This window comes from Entelurus aequoreus, linkage group LG17 (genome assembly GCF_033978785.1).
Source record: "Entelurus aequoreus isolate RoL-2023_Sb linkage group LG17, RoL_Eaeq_v1.1, whole genome shotgun sequence".
In the NCBI taxonomy this organism is placed as follows: Eukaryota; Metazoa; Chordata; class Actinopteri; order Syngnathiformes; family Syngnathidae; genus Entelurus; species Entelurus aequoreus.
Window position 1 is genome coordinate 16,029,745 of NC_084747.1, and position 14,985 is coordinate 16,044,729.

The window sequence follows — 14,985 nt, forward strand, 5'->3', positions numbered from 1 at the left end:
GGTGTCTAATGCTTAAACCAAAAATAAACTAAAGGCAAGTGCCGCTAAGAAAAGGCATTGAAGCTATGCAAAATGAAGCTAAAACTGTACTGGCTCAAAAGTAAACAAAAACAGAATGCTGGACGACAGCAAAGACTTACAGCGTGTGGAGCAGCAGACAGCGTCCACAAAGTACATCCGTACTTTGTGGACGCTGAACAACAAAATAGGAGCGCAAGACAAGAAGTAAAACACTACACACAGAAAAACAGCAAACAACTCCAAATAAGTCAGGGTGTGATGTGACAGGTGGTGACAGTACACCTACTTTGAGACAAGAGCTATATTGATGCATGCTTGGCTATGGTTTGAATTCATATCCAACAATTGCGACAACAACTTTTTACTGTCAATATCGGCTGCTGAATGTCTTTCATTAATGTTTTCTGCTGGTGGTGTGGCCTCGTGATTTTTTTCAATGAAAAAAATGTGCCTTGGCTCAGAAAAGGTTGAAAAACACTGATCTAGGATTCCAGGTAAGCACTTAAACACCTGGAAAATACTTTAAAATATCATAAAACACTGATTTACCAACTTTGAAAAATCCCCAGTAATATTGCCCACGTACTTCCCTTTAATGCACGTGTGTATTTCAGTGTGTGTATAATAAATAGTTTTGACTCAACACTCAATGATAAACGTAACATTTTGATTTGATTACCTTCCTAATATTATTAACTGCTCATTTGTCTTTTGTGTCAACTTTATAATCTCATATTCATCTTGTCAGGTTCAAACACTGATGACTGATCTATTAAAGGCCTACTGAAATTAGATTTTTTAATTTAAACGGGGATAGCAGGTCCATTCTATGTGTCATACTTGATCATTTCGATATTGCCATATTTTTGCTGAAAGGATTTAGTAGAGAACATCGACGATAAAGTTCGCAACTTTTGGTCGCTGATAAAAAAGCCTTGCCTGTACCGGAAGTAGCGTGACGTCACAGGTTGTGGAGCTCCTCACATCTGCACATTGTTTACAATCATGGCCACCAGCAGCGAGAGCGATTCGGACCGAGAAAGCGACGATTACTCCATTAATTTGAGTGAGGAAGAAAGATTCGTGGATGAGGAAAGTGAGAGTGAAGGACTAGAGGGCAGTGGAAGCGATTCAGATAGGGAAGATGCTGTGAGAGGCGGGTGGGACCTGATATTCAGCTGGGAATGACTACAACAGTAAATAAACACAAGACATATATATACTCTATTAGCCACAACACAACCAGGCTTATATTTAATATGCCACAAATTAATCCCGCATAACAAACACCTCCCCCCTCCCGTCCATATAACCCACCAATACAAATCAAACACCCGCACAACACACTCAATCCCACAGCCCAAAGTACCGTTCACCTCCCCAAAGTTCATACAGCACATATATTTCCCCAAAGTTACGTACGTGACATGCACATAGCGGCACGCACGTACGGGCAAGCGATCAAATGTTTGGAAGCCGCAACTGCGTACTCACGGTAGCGCGTATCCAACTCAAAGTCTTCCTGGTAAGAGTCTATGTTGCCCCAGTTCTCCACAGACCAATGGTAAAGCTTGACTGTCATCTTTCGGGAATGTAAACAATGAAACACCGGCTATGATGTAGCCGCTACGTGTTTGTGTTGCTGCAGCCTGCCGCTAATACACCGCTTCCCACCTACAGCTTTCTTCTTTGCTATCTCCATTGTTCATTAAACAAATTGCAAAAGATTCACCAACACAGATGTCCAGAATACTGTAAAATTTTGCGATGAAAACAGACGACTTAATAGCTGGCCACAATGCTGTCCCAAAATGTCCGCTACAATCCGTGACGTCACACGCAAACGTCATTATACTGAGACGTTTTCAGCAGGATATTTCGCGGGAAATTTAAAATTGCACTTTATAAGTTAACCCGGCCGTATTGGCATGTGTTGCAATGTTAAGATTTCATCATTGATATATAAACTATCAGACTGCGTGGTCAGTAGTAGTGGCTTTCAGTAGGCCGCTGAAAGAAGCAAATAATTAAACAGAGACATAATTAAATTTGGCTTAATTTGAGGAGAGACGCATGGACACTGTACCCTTGGACGGTGTCTCAGCACGCTTTGGCGAAAGATTGTACGCCTCCTTTATTTGGACTTTCCTTGACCACATGGCAAGAGCTGCTTCCAAAGGGACGTGGGTCGTAAACAGCGTTGCCTTTGGTTACAGAACAGTTCAAAAGAAAAGGTCGTAAAACAGTTCAAAGAAGAGGTTCGTAAAAGAGTTCAAAAAAGCGGTGCCTGGAGGGGAGTCTGGTCCTGCTTCCTCTTCGCTTTTGTAGTTCTTGGGTCACGACAATATCTTTCTGTTGACAGAAACAACACCTTCATGTTGCTTCCCCCCCTACACAGTGGAGTTTTACAAGCCTTCTTCTTGGTAGGTTCAAAGACAGCTTTTGTCTTCTCAAAGTTTTTGTGATAACTTAGAAATAATTATTCTAAACACATCTCTTATTTATTTCCAAGAACAAAATTGTGTTCTATTAAAGTGGCAACGCACCTGTCAGTTACTGATTGATGACAGCTAGTAAACACTAACATTTTATTTTGTTTATTTTTGTACTTTTTACCAATGACCAGAAAGTGACCCACAGGTAACCACTGGGGGACGTTTGTTGCTAGGCAGATTAGGCAGATCTGAATTTTCCTGTGCTTGCGGCGTCCGCAGAGTTTGGCCGCTCTCGGCCGGGCGCAGGCTCTGACATTGGCGGCGGCGGCGGCGCCCGGCCTGCAGGTGCAGCCGCTTGGACGCGAGGGCGCCGCCCATGAATGGCCGACTGAGAAAAGCGGGGCCCCGATCGAGCCCGGAGGGGCTAATCCCGGCCCCTAATCGGATTATGCAAATTCCTCCTCCACATGGAAGGCTGCGTCTTTGAAACAACACTTGAAGGGTGCAAAAGAAAGACAAAAAAAAAACTGTGACAATTGCTTAAACTAGACTACTGTTTTTTTTTTTAAGGAGCGTGTGGGCGAGGGGGCGGGGCTACAAGGAGGTGTTTCCTGTCTAATTTATGTGCGGCGCCATGGAAGGGTCCAACAAGATTACCACACTGCACACAAAACACACTTTGTTCACCTGTCAATCTGCATGTGCCGCCTCCACCTTCTGCGGGCCAATCAGCGTCCACTCAGTGGCGGCCATGTTGGAAGCGTGGACGCCGTGCCTAATGGCCGACATGTCCGCCAACGTCTCAGTTCCATCTTCTACTGGATTACACCACCGAGGAGCCCTCAGAACAGCTCATTAATATGCACAGAAATAAACCGCAGTACTAATTTGCATACGGCCCTTCTGATTGGACAATTGTTGCTTTGCTTTGATTCTTTGCAGAAAAAGTCCAGCAAATGTGCAGCATAAAAATTGAGGTAAGAACAAGAATTTCACATTTTAAGAGACATGTTAAGTTAAAGTACCAATGATTGTCACACACACACTTGGGTGTGGCGGAATTATTCTCTGCATTTGACCCATCGTTAGCTGTGAAATGAGTTATTTACACAAAAATATTTCATAATGTTTTATTTACATACCTTAACTGTTGCCAAAGGGAAGTCAGGTTCAAACATTGATGACATCTATTAAACAAGACAAGAAGCAAGGAATTAAACAGAGACAGAATTCAATTTGGCTCAATTGAGCAGAGACGTCTGGGCTGTACCCTTGTACAGTCTCCCAGCACGCTCCTGACGAAAGATTGTACGCCTCCTCTTTTATTTGGACTTTCCCTGACTACATGGCAACAGCTGTTTCTAAAGGAACGGGGGGTCATAAACAGCCATCGCCTTTGAATACAAACAGTTAAAAAAAAGGTCGTAAAACAGTTCAAAGAAGAGGTGCCTGGAACTTGGGCAGATCCTGCTTTCTCTACGCTTTGTAGTTCTCGGGTCAAGACAAAATCTTTCTGTGGATTACAACACATCAAAGAAACAGAACACCTTCATGTAGCTTCCCATCCTACACAGTGGAGTTTTACAAGCCTTCTTCTTGGTAGGATCAAAGACAGCTTTTGTCTTCTCGCCGGGAACTCATGGCAACACAAAGTTTTGTGATAACTTAGATACAATTATTCTGACGCCCGGCAGTAAAACGGCTGATTAAACAAAACAGAAGTCGTCAACTAGTTGTGGAAGCTAGCTCTCCAATCAGCTAAACAGACTCAACAACTCGACGGTGACGTCTTGGTGGATTTACAATACAAAAAACAGAATGCCATCGTAAGTTAACAATAGTAACAAAGACAATCGTAAACGTGTTAGCATATTAGCTAATGCTAACGACGCCATCTTAAAACAAATACGCATGAAAACACGCCTACAGACATCACACATGCAACGCTTTAGTAAGTACACTGCAAAAAGTGAAATCTAAGTAAGATGAAATATCTCAAATAAGGGTGATATTTGCTTATTTTCTGTCTGATAAGATAATTCTTCTCACTAAGCAGATAGAGTGTTTTACTTGTTTTAAGTGTTTTGGTCCTAAATGATCTCAGTAAGATATTACAGCTTGTTACTGAGATGTTATGACCTATATTGAGTAAAACATGCTTGAAACTAGAATATCAACTGTTGCAAAACTGTGTCATCAACACTCACAAGTAGAGATGTCCGATAATATCGGATAAATGCTTTAAAATGTAATATCGGAAATTATCGGTATCGGTTTCAAAAAGTAAAATGTATGACTTTTTAAAACGCCGCTGTGTACACGGCCGTAGGGAGAATTACAGAGCGCCAATAAACCTTAAAGGCACTGCCTTTACGTGCCGGCCCAATCACATAATACCTACGGCTTTTCACACACACAAGTGAATGCAAGGCATACTTGGTCAACAGCCATACAGGTCACACTGAGGGTTGCCGTATAAACAACTTTAACACTGTTACAAATATGCGCCACACTGTGAACCCACACCAAACAAGAATGACAAACACATTTCGGGAGAACATCCGCACCGTAACACAACATAAACACAACAGAACAAATACCCAGAACCCCTTGCAGCACTAACTCTTCCGGGACGCTACAATATACACCCCCGTTACCCCCTAAAAAACCCCGCCCCCCTCAACCTCCTCATGCTCTCTCAGGGAGAGCATGTCCCAAATTCCAAGCTGCTGTTTTGAGGCATGTTAAAAAAAATAATGCACTTTGTGACTTCAATAATAAATATGGCAGTGCCATGTTGGCATTTTTTTTTCCATAACTTGAGTTGACTTATTTTGTAAAACCTTGTTACATTGTTTAATGCATCCAGCGGGGCATCACAACAAAATGAGGCGTAATAATGTGCTAATTCCACGACTGTATATATCAGTATCGGTTGATATCGGAGTCGGTAATTAAGAGTTGGACAATATTGGATAACGGCAAAAAAGCCATTATCGGACATCTCTACTCACAAGTATAAAACTACTTTTTTTAAAGTAATAATTTCTTATTTCAAGCATGAAAAAAAAAATCATGATTTTAACACATACTCCTAATTAAAACAGATGACAGCCAACTGGACTTTGCGGTTTTATTTTCAATGAAACAAGAGAAAATACGTACTCATATAGTAGTACACTTGTTATTAGTGAGTACCGTATTTTTCGGATTATAAGTCGCCGTTTTTTTCATAGTTTGCGACTTATACTCTGGAGCAACTTATGTGTGAAATGATTAATACATTACGGCGCATTGTCTACCTTTGGAGTTGTCAGAGTTGTTTAGAAGCGACACCGAGGAAGAACATTTCATGATTTCATTTCAATAATAATATTGATCTCATTCACGTAAGAGACTAGACGTATACGACTTCATGGGATTTAGCGATTAGGAGTGACAGATTGTTTGGTAAACGTGTCATATCTGTGTGATCATGTTTTGTTTAAGTTATGTTCTACTTTTGGACTCTTTTTAGTTCCTGCTTTTCATTCCCTTGTCTTGTTTCCATGGTCACCCATTAGTTTCACCTGTTCCACGTTTGGACTCATTGTGCACTCTTGTTTGTCACCATAGCCACCCATTAGTTTTCACCTGTCCTCACGACTCACGCACCTGTCTTTAATCATGTCTTCACTATTTAACCCTGTAGTCGCCTGGCGACATCACACTCTTGTTTCATGTCCATCGTTCATGCTGCTCCTTTATTGTTTATTAAGGCCATAGTTAGCAAGTTTTGTTTTCTGTCCATAGTTTACGCTAGTGATGGGTTGATGAGGCCTCATGAAGCGTTTCGACACATTGCAAAACTGTATTGATACTGTGTCACTAAATACTGACATCTGCTGGACGTTAAAAATCCCTACAGGCAACCTATGGACCGACTCAACTGACACTGATTTGATGACCTAGTATATACAATAATATAAACCAAGTCATTGTATTTCATTTAGGATTATTTCATATCTTTATTTAAATAAAAATATATTTTTATCTTTTTTAGATACAGTCAATAAATAATGTGAACATGTATCGTGACTAGGAAGGTAGAAGGTGGGGATTGAACCCCAGTAACCAGCAACCCTCCGATTGCTGGCACGGCCACTCTACCAACTTCGCCACGCCGTCATTCCTGTACCTTCTCTAGTAACAGTAGTGATGGGTCCTGCAACACGGATGCATCGGCGCATGCGTCGAGCTCATAGAGCGAAACCCTGTGTCGGTGCGCGTACCACTTTTAGAAAGTCACATGACCAATCATGAGCTGCTTTGGTCACGTGACCGATACGCGAACTGTATCGCACTGACGCCTCCTCTGTGCCCTGTGAGCAACGTTCCCTCTAAGGTGCGCGCCTGCGCAATTGCGCAGTGCTCAAGCGTCCTCTGCGCACAGCAAATATATGCCGCGCACCAAATCAAACCCATCTGAATTCTAAACAAAATAAACACATTTATTCTGTGTAATTTTGAAATGCAACTCTGAGTGACAGTGACAACAAGCGGCCCTAACGGTGTTCGTCAACAACACCCATTGCGCCGCTTCCTAATAAACACAGTTTGGCGCACAGGCGTCAGCGCGATACAGTTCATGAGCGGTCACGTGACCAGAACAGCTCGTGTTCGGTCACGTGACTTTCTAAAAGCGATACGCGCACCGACACAGGGTATCGCTCTATTAATGCGAAGGGCTACCAGTTTGATACACACGTCAATAAATTGCCAGAAATAGCCAATTTGCTCAATTTACCTTTAACTCTATGTTATTATTAATAATTAACGATATTTACACTTAATTGAACGGTTTAAAAGAGAAGAAAACACGAAAAAAATGACAATTAAATTTTGAAACATAGTTTATCTTCAATTTCGACTCTTTAAAATTCAAAATTCAACCGAAAAAAAGAAGAGAAAAACTAGCTAATTGGAATCTTTTTGAAAAAATAAAAAAAATAATTTATGGAACATCATTAGTAATTTTTCCTGATTAAGATTCATTTTAGAATTTTGATGACATGTTTTAAATAGGTTAAAATCCAATCTGCACTTTGTTAGAATATATAACAAATTGGACCAAGCTATATTTCTAACAAAGACAAATCATTATTTCTTCTAGATTTTCCAGAACAAAATTTTTAAAAGAAATTCAAAAGACTTTGAAATAAGATTTACATTTGATTCTACAGATTTTCTAGATTTGCTAGAATAATTTTTTTGAATTTTAATCATAATAAATTTGAAGAAATATTTCACAAATATTCTTTGTCGAAAAAACAGAAGCTAAATTTAAGAATTAAATTAAAATGTATTTATTATTCTTTACAATAAAAAAAAAAAAATTACTTGAACATTGATTTAAATTGTCAGGAAAGAAGAGGAAGGAATTTAAAAGGTAAAAAGGTATATGTGTTTAAAAATCCTAAAATCATTTTTAAGGTTGTATTTTTTCTCTAAAATTGTCTTTCTGAAAGTTATAAGAAGCAAAGTAAAAAAATTAATGAATTTATTTAAACAAGTGAAGACCAAGTCTTTAAAATATTTGCTTGGATTTTCAAATTATATTTGAGTTTTGTCTCTCTTAGAATTAAAAATGTCGGGCAAAGAGAGACCAGCTTGCTAGTAAATAAATAAAATTTAAAAAATAGAGGCAGCTCACTGGTAAGTGCTGCTATTTGAGCTATTTTTAGAACAGGCCAGCGGGCTACTCATCTGGTCCTTACGGGCTACCTGGTGCCCGCGGGCACCGCGTTGGTGACCCCTGCTCCGGAGCGACTTATAATCCGAAAAATACGGTATATACTTATTTTAAGGTATTTTTGGGTTCATTAGCTAATTTTACTTGTTTTGGAAAGTCTTGACAAGCCAAATGTTCTTGTTCTATTGGCAGATCATTTTGCTTAGTTCAAATAAAATACCCCTCATTTTTGTATTTTTGAACACTGACTTTTTGCAGTGTAAGACAATTAAAGTATAAACTGATTTTTTTTTTTTAAATCAACATAATGAAAAAAATACTTGATGGTGTGGAGTCAATCTGTAACATTTGATTTCAAAATAAGACTTTTCAAAGATATTCTAAATGTATTTTAATGCACTTAACTGTCCTGCATATGCAACGTTAATGTCCAACTAAGCGCTATGATCTGGAAAAAAAAAAGGTCCTAATATTTTGTTGGGGTTTAACGATGATGTCGTTAAAAAAAAGGTGCAGTAATCGGATGACAAATCTGCACGTCAGCGGTGGTGTGAATGCTGCCTGCACAGCGTTCACACAGCGATAAGTGATGATGCCGCCTCATGTCGATAACAGGGGGCGGGACGGTGAGGCGGGGTTAATGAGGGGGCGTGATGACAACACACACACACACACACACACACACACACACACACTAAAGCCTGCTATAAAAATGTCACGCCGCAATCATGCAGCAGTCTTCCCTTTCCTCTCTCTCTCTCTCTCTCAGTCAGCCATTCCTCCATCCCTCCCTCTGCCTCTGCCCTCCATCCACTGCCTGGACCTTCTTCTCCCTCCTGCCAGGCGCCCATGAGCCCACCAGGACGTCTGCAACTTTGCAACTGAAGGTGAGGATTTACCATGGAGCAGTTTTGCATGGAATGCCGGACATGTTTATGCTAATGAGAAATGATGAAGGCGAGACGAATTCCAACAGTGCGTGACGATGTTGCATTATGATGTCAAACATAGGCAAGGTTAAAATAAACAAAAAACTAAATTATGCATTTGTAATTTACACTTCATGTACATTTTGATTTCTCCTAAAAAAAAAATATATATATATATATATTTCATTAAATTGTGTTTTTTTAAGCATATTTTAAACCTTACAGTTATATTAAACACTATAACAATATTGTACATGGTAATTGGGATTAGTTATATATTGTATATATTATATAAAAATATAATGTATCAGTATATCTTATATACTGTATATATAAAATGTAAATTTTACATATGTTATATTGCTACTATGGTACATTTTTTTGTCTACTTTATACCTGCATTATCCTTTCCATCCTTTGTAACTGAGTTACTGTGTGGAACAATTTCTCTAGTGGATCAATAAAGTTTGTAATCAAAAATAGGGAAAAAACATGACATTTTTGGCCCATGTTGATTACATTTGAACAAAATGAAAATTAAAAGTGTGATGTTTGATTTTTCTAAAAAAGCAAAATATTTCATTAAAAAGCTTGTTTTTTAAATATATTAAAAAAATTTAATTAAGTACCGGTAGTCCAAATTGTGAGCATATTTTAAACCTTTAAAATGGCGACAGATGTACTGTATATGAAAAAAATAAAAAATATAAAAAATATAAATATATATACATATATATATTATTGCATGGGTGTAGACCACCACAATGTATGCAGTTCTACACTGGAATGACACTGAATCAAAAATAGGGAAAAAAAACATGACATTTTTGGCCCATGTTGATTACATTTGAACGACATGAAAATTAAAAGTGTGACGAAAACACGGAAGACAAATTTGATGTTTGATTTTTCTACAAAAGCAAAATATTTCATTAAAAAGCGTGTTTTTTTGGGGTTTATTTTTAAATAAAGTACCGGTAGTCTAAATTGTGAGCAAATATATATATATATATATATATATATATATATATATATATATATATATATATATATATATATATATATATATATATATATATATATATATATATATATATATATATATATATATATATATATATATATATATATATATATATATATATATATATATATATTATTGCATAGTTGTAGACCACCACAATGTATGCAGTTCTATTCAAGACAAATTTGATGTTTGATTTTTCTACAAAAGCAAAATATTTCATTAAAAAGCGTGTTTTTTTGGTTTATTTTTAAATAAAGTATCAGTAGTCCAAATAGTGAGCAAATGTACAGTGTATATATATATGTATATATATATATATATATATATATATATATATATATATATATATATATATATATATAATTGCATGGTTGTGGACCACCACAATGTATGCAGTTCTATTCAAGACAAATTTGATGTTTGATTTTTCTACAAAAGCAAAATATTTTTTTTGGTTTATTTTTAAATAAAGTACTTGTAGTCCAAATCCTGAGCATATTTTCAACCTTTAAAATGGCAACAAATGTAGTGTAAATGGAAAGCATCATTGTAGACAACCACAATGTATCCAGTGATGCAGTTATATTAAACACTGCAATGACACTGAATCAAAAATAGAGAAAAAAAACATCACATTTTTGGTCCATGTTAACCAAATTTGAACAAGTTGAAAATGAAAAGTGTGACAAATGGAATGTGTTTGATTGCTCTACAAAAGCAAAATAATTCATTAAATAGTGTGTTGTTTTACAAAAAAAAATTGTAAGCCTGGTTTAATCAAATCTAGTGTACATGAACAAAAATATTATTCTAAAAGAAAAAAACTAGAACAGTTTTTGACTAAATTTGAACATGATGAAAAATGTGGAAATGAATGCTGTAATTCTAATTTACTTAGCTAAACGGCTGTGCTCCTAAATGTGAAAAATTATCAATTTGAAAAAACTTTTTTTTTTTTAAATAATGACAATAATTTGGAGTGCATGAGAAAGCAGGAAGGAGGATATTGCACAACACAACCAATGTTGTCATAACAGTCAGGAGGGAGCAAACAGCCAAGTCAGCCTTAATGGTAACTAAAAAAGTTAAAGTACCAATGATTGTCACCCTTGATCACCCCCTGGGAGGTGAGGGGAGCAATGAGCAGCAGCGGTGGCCGCGCCCAGGAATCATTTTTGGTGATTTAACCCCCAATTCCGACCCTTGATGCTGAGTGCCAAGCAGGGAGGTAATGGCTCCAATTTGTATAGTCTTTGGTATGACACAACCTACCGATCAATCATTTACACACCAACTGCTGAATTTAAAGCATAAATGCAACATGAAAGGAGGTTACCTACAGCCGCAGCTGTTAGTGTTAAGGTTCTTTTGGACTATTTTGTAAGAAGACGCCCCATGAAGGCGTTGCTTGTCAGGTGCACGTGACTAACTCTCCGCCATTTCCTTTTTTTTGCCAGCTTCTCCGAGAAACATCCCCACCCACGGCCACGCCCACAGCACCATGACCAGGAAGGTGTTCACCAACACCCGCGAGCGCTGGCGCCAGCAAAACGTCAACAGCGCCTTCTCCGAGCTGCGCAAGCTCATCCCCACGCACCCGCCCGAGAAGAAGCTGAGCAAGAACGAGATCCTGCGTCTGGCCATGCGCTACATCAACTTCCTGGTGCGGCTGCTGGAGAGCCAGGGTGGCGGCGGGCTGGCGTCCGTGGCGGAGCACGCGCCCGCCGCCCTGCTCACGCTGCTGAGGGGCAACATGGAGCAGCTGTGCTCGCCCTCCCGCCGCCCCTGGAGCCTGGCCAGCGACACGGAGGCGCCCTCGCCCGCCTCCAGCTGTGGCAGCTCGGAGGCCTGGTGAGGACTCTCAGACCCGCTTGGTCAGGACTCCCGCTTAGTCTGCGGCAGCCGAGTGGTCGGGTCTGACCTCGGACCCCCGGTGGACTGCATGCTCGCAGCTGGAGGTCAACAGGTGTGCTAATTAGTCAGGAGGGTCTGAAGTGCGGCCCACAGTTCATGTATTCATGGTGACCTCTTTCATCTATTCATCTGCACTGAATTGCTTTCAGCATCTTTAACGGACAAACTGTATCAAATTGCCGCCGTTTGGACGCCCCTGTTGAGATATTCCACAAACATTGTGACTGACAAATGCCTCAAAAAGCACTTTTAAGTCGGGCCGACTGAGGAGAATCTGCACTGCTGCCATGTTTGCATCTCGTCTGGCCAAAGATTGTTGAGGAGTGAAGAACGCGTGAATTAGATACCTCGTCTTTTGTCTAACTTATTTTTCTCCTGCCTGTGAAAGTTATTATTTATTTGAACTATTTATTGAATAAACCGTTTGTTAACTAAAGACTTGTCGTCTCCTCGTGCGCAGGATTCTCCTCTGAATGACCTCAAAGGTGAGCAGACATCAACTTTATTACAAATACTTTTTGAAATGGAATTGTGCAATAGAAATAATTGGAAGAAACGTGGATTACTGAGAACCTGAACTCACCATCTATGATGCACAACTACACAGGCCTGGAGGTGGCAACCACAAATCAACAACAGACTAAACAACTTACAATTACACAAAAAAATGGCAGAACAACTTACTATTACACACACCAAATCAACAGTAGACAAAACAAATTACAATTACACAAACAATCAACAACAGACAAAACTAATTACAATTACACAAACCAAATCAACATCAGACAAAACAACTTACAATTACACAAAAAATGGCAAAACAACTTACAATTACACAAACCAAATCAACAATAGACAAAACAACTTACAATTACACAAACCAAAATAAAAATAGACAAAACAACTCACAATTACACAAACCAAATCAACAATAGACAGTTTACAATCACACACACCAAATCAACAATAGACAAAACAAATTACAATTACAAACAATCAACAACAGACAAAACTAATTACAATTACACAAACCAAATCAACATCAGACAAAACAACTTACAATTACACAAAAAATGGCAAAACAACTTACAATTACACAAACCAAATCAGCAATAGACAAAACAACTTACAATTACACAAACCAAATCAACAAAAGACAAAACAACTTACAATTACACAAACCAAAATAAAAATAGACAAAACAACTCACAATTACACAAACCAAATCAACAATATAAAAAATACTCTCCTTAAAATTACACAAACCTAATCAACAAAAGACAAAACAAATTACAATTACACAAAAAATGGCAAAACAACTTACAATTACACAAACCAAATCAACAATAGACAAAACAACTTACAATTACACAAACCAAAATAAAAATAGACAAAACAACTCACAATTACACAAACCAAATCAACAATAGACAGTTTACAATCACACACACCAAATCAACAATAGACAAAACAAATTACAATTACAAACAATCAACAACAGACAAAACTAATTACAATTACACAAACCAAATCAACATCAGACAAAACAACTTACAATTACACAAAAAATGGCAAAACAACTTACAATTACACAAACCAAATCAGCAATAGACAAAACAACTTACAATTACACAAACCAAATCAACAAAAGACAAAACAACTTACAATTACACAAACCAAAATAAAAATAGACAAAACAACTCACAATTACACAAACCAAATCAACAATAGAAAAAATACTCTCCTTAAAATTACACAAACCTAATCAAGAAAAGACAAAACTAATTACAATTACACAAAAAATGGCAAAACAACTTACAATTACACAAACCAAATCAACAATAGACAATACAACTTACAATTACACAAACCAAATCAACAATAGACAATACAAATTACAATTACACCAACAAAATCAACAAAAGACAAAACAATTTACAATTACACAAACCAAAATAAAAATAGACAAAACAACTCACAATTACACAAACCAAATCAACAATAGACAGTTTACAATCACACACACCAAATCAACAATAGACAAAACAAATTACAATTACAAACAATCAACAACAGACAAAACTAATTACAATTACACAAACCAAATCAACATCAGACAAAACAACTTACAATTACACAAAAAATGTCAAAACAACTCACAATTACACAAACCAAATCAACAATCGACAAAACAAATTACAATTACACCAACAAAATCAACAAAAGACAAAACAACTTACAATTACACAAACCAAAATAAAAATAGACAAAACAACTCACAATTACACAAACCAAATCAACAATAGAAAAAATAATCTCCTTAAAACTACACAAACCTAATCAACAAAAGACAAAACAAATTACAATTACACAAATCCAATCAACAACACCATAAACGTACAATTACACAAACCAAATCAACAGACAAAACAACTTACAATTACACAAATAAATGATAAATGGGTTATACTTGTATAGCGCTTTTCTACCTTCAAGGTACTCAAAGCGCTTTGACAGTATTTCCACATTCACCCATTCACACACACATTCACACACTGATGGAGGGAGCTGCCATGCAAGGCGCTAACCAGCACCCATCAGGAGCAAGGGTGAAGTGTCTTGCCCAAGGACACAACGGACGTGACTAGGATGGTAGAAGGTGGGGATTGAACCCCAGTAACCAGCAACCCTCCGATTGCTGGCACGGCCACTCTACCAACTTCGCCACGCCGTCCCCAATTACAATTACACAAACCAAATCAACAATAGACAAAACAAATTACAATTACAAAAAACAAATCAACAAAAGACAAAACAACTCACAATTACACAAACCAAATCAACAATAGACAAAACAACTTACAATTACAAAAAAACTAATCAACAATAGACAAAACAACTTGCAAATACACAAACCAAATTGCC

At 37.7% G+C, this 14,985-nt stretch overlaps 1 protein-coding gene across 1 annotated transcript; it reads left to right on the plus strand.

Moving 5' to 3' along the window:
• The first annotated feature begins 3,182 nt into the window (after positions 1-3,182).
• tal2 (T-cell acute lymphocytic leukemia 2) lies at positions 3,183-12,487 on the plus strand. Its single transcript, XM_062025040.1, has 3 exons — positions 3,183-3,433; positions 8,957-9,074; positions 11,601-12,487. Exon 3 carries the CDS (start codon positions 11,645-11,647, stop codon positions 11,996-11,998), a length of 354 nt encoding a protein of 117 aa, XP_061881024.1. The 5' UTR covers positions 3,183-3,433; positions 8,957-9,074; positions 11,601-11,644; the 3' UTR covers positions 11,999-12,487.
• Positions 12,488-14,985: the final 2,498 nt, after the last annotated feature.

Excerpts from the sequence above, each read along its gene's own strand:
- tal2 (XM_062025040.1), top strand. The coding sequence starts at position 11,645 with ATGACCAGGAAGGTGTTCACCAACACCCGCGAGCGCTGGCGCCAGCAA.